Source organism: Austrofundulus limnaeus, unplaced genomic scaffold (assembly GCF_001266775.1).
Source record: "Austrofundulus limnaeus strain Quisiro unplaced genomic scaffold, Austrofundulus_limnaeus-1.0 Scaffold915, whole genome shotgun sequence".
In the NCBI taxonomy this organism is placed as follows: domain Eukaryota; kingdom Metazoa; phylum Chordata; class Actinopteri; order Cyprinodontiformes; family Rivulidae; genus Austrofundulus; species Austrofundulus limnaeus.
The window spans coordinates 17,663-25,713 of NW_013953317.1; the positions used below are offsets into that span (position 1 = coordinate 17,663).

The 8,051-nt window shown below is 39.5% G+C and overlaps 1 protein-coding gene across 1 annotated transcript; it reads left to right on the forward strand.

Moving 5' to 3' along the window:
- Nucleotides 1-276: 276 nt before the first annotated feature.
- On the forward strand, nucleotides 277-4,728 carry LOC106533260 (neural Wiskott-Aldrich syndrome protein; the record flags this gene model as incomplete). The annotated part of the gene is given in 3 exon segments (XM_014029499.1): nucleotides 277-633; nucleotides 3,666-3,774; nucleotides 3,990-4,728. Coding segments are annotated over 3 exon segments (528 nt in total), but the record flags the coding sequence as incomplete, so codon positions are not given.
- Nucleotides 4,729-8,051: the final 3,323 nt, after the last annotated feature.

The following is an 8,051-nucleotide window of genomic DNA, read 5'->3' on the forward strand; positions in this document are numbered from 1 at the left end:
ACACACACACACACACACACTCACACACACACACACGGTTTGTGGATTGTTTAAATGTTTGTGGTTCTTCAGACAAACTGTTTGATTTTGTTTATTTGTAAATAAACAAACTGCTTCAGGTCTTCATCAGACCCTTCATGGTTTCTTTGATGCTGGTCGGACCACCCATCTGTGAAATGTGGGACAAAGTGGAACTGAAGACCATGAGAACCTGCAGAAACCAGATCAGTTCTTTCTTCTGGTCACAAGTTGAACAAAAAGCCCAGGGACACCCCCCCTCCTCCCCCTCCCCACCATCATCACCAGCAGCAGCCCCCCACCTCATCATCCTCCACAGTCCCACAAGCTCCTCCCCCTCCACCGCCGCCGCCGGTTCAGCATTCTCCCGAACACGCCGCACCTGCCCCGCCCCCTCCCCCTCCTCCCCCCGGGCCTCCTCCGCCTCCGGAGGTGGACGGCAGAGGTGGGGACTCTCCGAACTCTCCGGGTCCAGGTGGGAAGTCAGCTCTGCTGGAGCAGATCAGAGGAGGGACTCAGCTGAAGAAGGTGGAGCAGAATCACAGAGTGCCGGCCTCCAGCACAGGAAGAGACGCCCTGCTGGACCAGATCCGACAGGGGATCCAGCTCAAGACTGTGAGCACCAAATCCCACATCACATCCACGTTTACTCAATGTAGAATAAGACGCTTTACCTGAACAGGTGCTCGCTGCTGAATCAGGATCAGAACCACAGGTTCTCCTGCTTTAAAGAGGCTGACACTTTGATCTACTGAGTGATCCACTTTGAGGATGAGAAAATAAAATTTGAACCTCCTTTAATCTGTATAACTTAAGAGATAAAGAAGTCAATTAAACAAAATCATGAATTATCTTTCACTAAGAGCCTCACTTTAACTTCCAGTTGTTCACCAGAGTGAGCAACTTTCCTCTGGAATGAGAATAGTGAGAAACATCATGTTCCTGAGCACTGCCAACAAACACTAACTGAGCTCTACCTGGTATTTCCTGCAGAGAAACACGTCCTCTTATAAACACTGAAAAGTCTTATGTATAAAAATTAGACTAAATGTTAAATAAATAATAAAAAATAATATTAAAAGTAAAAGTTAATTTTCTCGCTGCTGAGTTGTGTTGAGTCTTGAATCCTGAACTCCCACGAATCCTTAAAAGTCTCAAAAGGCACTGAATTCATTAATCCAAATATAAGGCCTTGATTAGCCTTAAATTGTCTTAAATCAATCTGTCAAAGCTTTTAGGTTTCGTCTCAAACATTAAAAGAATTGATAACATTTATTTACGTTTTTAAATAACTGATAAAATGCCTCTCGCAGCGACTCGATTTGTATTAAAATAAACATTTGGGTAAAATTATTGCTGTATTTTTTTTTTTAATTCGTGTTTATTGTGAAGTTGGTCTAAAATTTCATCTTATCTCATTAAAGAGGTCTTAAAAAGTCTTAAATTTAATTTACCTTAAGCTGTAGGAACCCTGAGGGAATTTCCCTGCCTAATCAACATGCATTATGGGAGATGTAGTTTATGGTCAACACTGGATTTAAAGCAGCAGATGTTGAGACATTAAAACAAGGCTGTTCAACTGAATTAATCAGAGGCCACAGTTGCTTAAAGGGATCAACGATTAGTTGTAACATTAGACTTTATTTGAGAAACATTTATTTTAACTGTAAAATAAAGACTGTAAAAATACTGTAGGCTGTTTAGTTTTGTAAATTTTTTAAAATATATTTTAACACAGATGGAGCCATTTTGTTTACACGCAAAGCATTCTGGGTAAATGATGACGTGGATAGGTCCTCGCTGTGAGCGAGCTATATCCACCCTGAAGGTTAATCTTGGACAATATCTGATGATCGACTCTTTTAAATGAAACCAGAGAGTGTTGACAGAGAGGAGAAGGTAGAAATGACTCAGCCTGGAACTGAAAATATAGATGGAGGACAACAGAGCTGCTTCATGGAAGAAGAACCTCAGCTGAGCCTGTTAGCCATCGCGCTAGCGCCCACGCTATATTGCCTTATATGTATTAGCTCGGCGCTAGCGCGGCAAACAAGCTAAACTGAGGTCCTCCATCCATATTTTCAGTTACAGGCTGAGTCATTTCTACCTTCTCCTCTCTGTCAACGCTCTCTGGTTTCATTTAAAAGAGTCGATCATCAGATATTGTCCAAGATTAACCTTCAGGGTGGATATAGCTCGCTAGCACCTTCACATCAATGACCTAGGCTGTGTCCAAAACGACAGGACGGGTCCTCCGGAGGACCCAGACTCCCCGGTCTCGGAGGGCCGGGTCCTTGGTAGACCGGGAAGACCGGAAAAAAAGAGGCTGTGGATTTGGACGGTCTAGCCTCCCCTCCTTACCCCGGCGTACGTCTTGTCACCTAGCAACTGTGACGACGCTAAACAAGCAAACTTAAATCAAAACTAGAAAAATATCAATACATTAGCATTATTAATATCACAAAACTATGAAATTAACTTAAAGGTATCATTTGAAGAACTAATTGACCCGCTGTAGGTTCATGTTTATTTCGCGTTTTTTATGACGAAAAAATAATATTTAAAAACATGTCCATACAAATGATAAAAGTATTAGAATTACAACCGCTAATTTTTTTTAATTTTTAAATCACCATATTTTTATTTAAAACGTATTCTTTTCTCTCGCTTCGTCCGCCATTACTAGCTTAAAAAAATCTCCGGTCGGGCCGCAATGCATTCTGGGATATGCTGGGCCGGGAAGGATCCATCGGACCTGTCCTTCGATTCGGGGAAAAAGAAGGACGTATTTGTCGGACGCATCGGAGGAGTCTTCCGTTTTGGACGTCCTTCGTCGCGGCGCTGTGACGTATGCGGCCGACAAATTCGACCTTCGGAGGACCCGTCCTGCCGTTTTGGACACAGCCCTAGTTGATGTCATCATTTACCCAGAATGCTTTGCGTGTAAATAAAATGGCCCCATCCGTGTAATATATTCTAAAACTTTTAGTTTAAAAATTATAAAAATTGAACATCCTACAGTATTTTTACAGTCTTTATTTTACAGGTAAAATAAATGTTTATCATATAAAGTCTAATGTTACAACTAATCGTGGATCCCTTTAAAGCCAACAGATCAGGGACATGACTATATTTCACCTTTTAAATTTGTTTTTTTTTGTTGTTGTTGTTATTGAATCTTAAATTCAAACTTTACCATTGATATAAAAACTATTTTCGTATTTAATGAAGGAAGGAAAACATTTTTTAATTTTAATTTAGTTAGGCTGTGGGCGCTCTGGCTGGATGTTAGTCATTCAGTTTGACTCGTGGCACTGTGTGTACTTCAGTCAGTACTTTGTCCTTTGACTGAATTTATTTTATCTTTAATATCCGTTTGTCTTTTCTTCTTTATGTGAACTCTTTACAGTTTGAATTGTTAGTGATGATGTTTTTAGCTGCTTTAGCCTGTGGGTAAAACATTTTCATTAATGAGCAGTAAAGAGAATTCATGATTTAAAAGGATTTAGTCCAGTTCCTCCTGACAGAACTGGACCTGAGTCAGGTTTGTAGGTTGTGCTCACAAGCTTTCTGTGGGATAAAAACCCGGACTTTTAAAATTTGTTTTAAAAGTTTTTTTTTTTTTTAATTTAACATTTTGTTTCCAGGTGTCGGATCTTCCAGAGTCTGGCCCCCCAACACCAGCACCCGCTACAGGGATTGTCGGTGCCCTCATGGAGGTGATGCAGAAGAGGAGCAAAGCCATTCATTCCTCAGGTGGGTGCTGAAAGACTCCCCGCAGGGTTTTAGTCTTGGTCAGAGTGGAAGCTGATGGTTTTAATGGGCTCTGAAATGAAAAATAGTTCCAAATAAACAAACTTAAATGAGTAGAAAGACGTGACTGTTGGATCAGAAAATCTCGGCCCAGTCAGAGTCTGACATGAAGAATGAGATCTGTCTGAAGCCCCTCACTGTTGAGTCTCTGTCCCCAGATGAAGACGAGGATGATGATGAAGAGGAAGACTTTGAGGATGATGACGAGTGGGAGGACTAGTGAAGATGTTTGTTCCCCCCCTGAGACCCCCCTCCCCACTGCACCTGCCGCTGACACGAAAAAAATCTCCTGAAATCTTCCAGCCTCTCCACCCGTAACGTACATGTTTGACTGAGTTGTATATTTATTTTTGCTTTTTTTTTATTTTTATTTTTTTTATTTGTAAAGATTATTCAGAATAATCTGTGCAATACCTCATCTGTTGAAGCAGTGGTTCTCAAACTGTGAGGCGGGAGCACAGGGTCATTAAAAAACTATTATCCACTAATGTGGAAACTTTCACAAGAAAACTCTGTAAGAAACAAAGAGAATAAATATCATTCAGTCGCCTTTTAATTAAAACATTTCATATAAAAGAACTAGAACAACAAAGACGTATTTACATTTATTAAACTTAAATAATGTATTTACATTTAAAGTTCATAAATCAAAGCAAATGATTTTAGACGTTAGTGCTGTTAAATCACAGTATTTATGCTCAGAACCTCAAACTAAACCTTTCTGTGAAATAACTTCTTAAAAACAGACTGAATCTGATTTATTTTTAATGATCTGCAAAAAAAGAGGTCAGTCTTTAAAGTAATGTATCTGATGTGCGTACCCTTCACAAAGAAAACAGCTTTATTTTAAGAAACTTGACATAAAACACATGATTTTACTCATTTTGTTACATAACTGACAGATTTTCTTTTGAACTTGGCTCAGTCGAAGTGAAACAGGAAGTGACATCAAAGGGGAACTCTTTAAGAAAATGAACTTCCTGGTCTTTGTTTATTGAAATATTATTTGACTCTCTTTCATCTCTCTGATAGTGACTCATAATAAAATAAAAAAAGCATCAGATCTTCTCCACGGTCTGTGTTGTCGGCCGTTGTGGCTGTGCTCTGCTCTCGTTCCCCTTTGACATCACTTCCTGTTTCTTCACATGTGAATATCTCAACTGTTTATGTCAGCGGCGTCAAATTTCTTTCGCAACATGTTATCAATGTTATCTTTCCAAAAATGAATTCATATTTATATTTAAAAAATGATGTCACAGGGACTTTAATACTGTGATAAAATTAACCTGTTACAGATGTAACTTTAATCCTACAGTTTGAAAAATACCTTTTTTTTTTTTTCATTTTGGATGATCAGAATCTGTTGAAGTGAATTCTTCAGTTCTTATTCTTGATTTTGAAAATTAGTAGGAAATCCAGAAGTAAAGTGTCTTAAAATGAAAGTCACGGGGGGGGCAGCTCATAGTTTGAGAACCACTGGGTTGTGTTCACTGTCCTCCTCTCCCACCGTGTTGTTAGAAAGCACTTAAACGCATCGCTAGCAGACGATACAGATGCAAGCAGCTGTTCTGTTACTGACGGGGACGAGAAGTTTCAGAAACACGAGGCTCACATGAGGAAACCTTTGTTACGTTTTATTCTTTCAGTTCAGAACCTTAAAGGGAGACGTTTGCAACAAACAGGCAGGATCCTCTTTCTGTGATTATTAGTTCAAATGCAAAATAACACTATTTTCTTACATTTTTTACCCTTTGTGTTTCCTACTAAAAGCGTAGTTTAGTAACAGTCCAGTGTTGTTTTTCTCATGTCTTTGTTCTTAAACTTTGATGCTTTTTTGTGTCATTGAAATTGTTTATTTGCACATACTTTCTGTACTAGTTTTGTTTTTGTTCTCTGTTTGTATTTGTTGTCCTTAATTTCCATTTGATGATGAAGTTTCTTGTTCCTCACATGAACTCATGAAGGCATTTCTGATCCGACAGGACGTTTCATCTGACTCACTCTGTTTTGTCCCATCAACTGTCTCTAACATGACAGGAGAAAAGAAAATATATATAAACAGTATATAGAAATCTTATCATTTCTCATCTAGTCATTAACAAATGATGAGTTTATGCAATGCAACTGTAAATGCCTCCTTATTGCTAATGTTTGGAAAAGCAAATAATGATGAACCAAATACGGCTTTTTGTGCAGCGCCTGTTCTCTTTCACCTGTGAACAATGTAAAGAATAACCGAGGCTCGTTTTAACTGTTAGGCTTTCTGAGTTTTTACTGTCCAGCAAGGCTTAATGCTGCATCGAGAAGCCGAATCCTGACATGAAACCTGTGAACGGGGCAGAGTGGGGCGATGAGTGACAATACTAAATTGTATACCTAAATAAATGTTAATATTTACAGAGAAACACCTGCAGTGTGACCTTTATTTGGGAATGCTTTACAAATACGGTTAAAGTTCTGGGTTGGACTTTGACCTCAGGAAAATTGTAACAGAAGGAATCTCAAGATGGCCGCCACAGGCAACGCACCTTCAGAAACGAACTCAAATCTATTGTTAGCACCCAGAATGTATAATTACCCACAGATAAATACCAGGACTGAAACGAGACAGTAAAAAGCAGCTCAACTACTTTTTGTGAATTTTATTTGCATCTCAGCAAGAAGATGGGCGGCACAGTGGCTCAGCTGGTAGAGCTGATGCCTCTCAGCAAGAAGGTCACCGGGGGACCTTTCTGGGTAGAGTTTGCATGTTCTCTCCGTGCATGCGTGGGTTTTCTCCGGGTACTCCAGCTTCCTCCCACAGACCAAAAACATGACTGTTAGGTTAATTGATAACTCTAAATTGTCCCTAGGTGTGAGTGAGAGAGTGAATGGTTGTTTGTCTCTATGTGTGACCCTGTGATGGACTTGTGACCTGTCCAGGGTGTACCCCGCCCCTCACACTGTGACTGCTGGATATGGACACCAGTGACTCACGCAACCCTGAAAAGGAAGAAGCGTGTACAGAAAATGGATGGATGGATGGATAAGCAAGAAGATTTGATCAAATCTCGGCCCGGGGACCTTTCTGGGTAGAATTTGCATGTTCTCTCCATGCATGTGTGGGTTTTCTTGTACTCTGTTTTCTTCCCACAGACCAAAAACATGACTGCTGAGGTAATTGGTAACTCTAAATTGTCCCTAAGTGTGAGTGAGAGAGTGAATGTTTGTCTCTGTGAGGGTCTGGAGACCTGTCCAGGGTCCCCCGCCTCTGGCACAGTGACCCTAAAAGGAAGAAGCAGGTAAAAGATGGATGGAAAACTTAAACCCTCTGAACTTGGGATAAGCAAAAAGACAGAATTATTTTAAAAGATATATTTTTACAATTAGGAGAAGGGTTTTGTTTAAATGCTCACTACACAGTTGTGTACCTGTTTGTTTCAGGAGGGAACGAGTTCCCACACAAATAATATAATAAGTAATACATATCAATGGTTGAAACAACCTTCATGTTTTCTTAAGTGTCAATAGTTACAACTTTTATTTTGTCACTAAATTACATTGTTACATGTAAAGCTAATCAGTAAATCAGTGTTTGGTAGATTATTTCTTTGTAACAATGCTTCTTGATTGGCAGCACCTGGGGAAACCAGAAGCTCCAGGCAAAAATCAGTAGCAACAACAAAATAAGCTGTTTTTGATAATATGTTCCTTTCAAATGTGGCAGCATTTACAAAGGGAAAATACAGGCTTTCCAACGAGATAATATTTACTGTCAAGAAGCATTGTTACAACAAAGAAATAACCCAATGTTGTGTCTCAGTCGTCAGTACATGATGAATGTATAGCAGCTGCGCTTCTGTTCTGTAGCTGAAGATGAGGGTCTGGTTTAAGACCACAGATGAAAAGAAAATTTGATTTATCACGTTCAGACTGTCAAAAATCCAGATTTGAATCACATCTGGGTAAAAAAGATTGGATTGAGGTAATTTTTGACTACAGTGAATGAAGACTACCATCACCTTCCTCATTATCATCTCCTACATGGCCTTGAGCTGTGGAACTAAACCATCCTGGATGTACAGCGGGTAAAATAAGTCTTGAACACGTCACCATTTTTCTCAGTAAATATATTACTAGAGGTGCTAATGACATTAAATTTTCACCAGATGTTGGTAACAGCCCAAGTGATCCATACATACAAAGAAATCAAACCATAAATGTCCAGAAATGAAGTTATT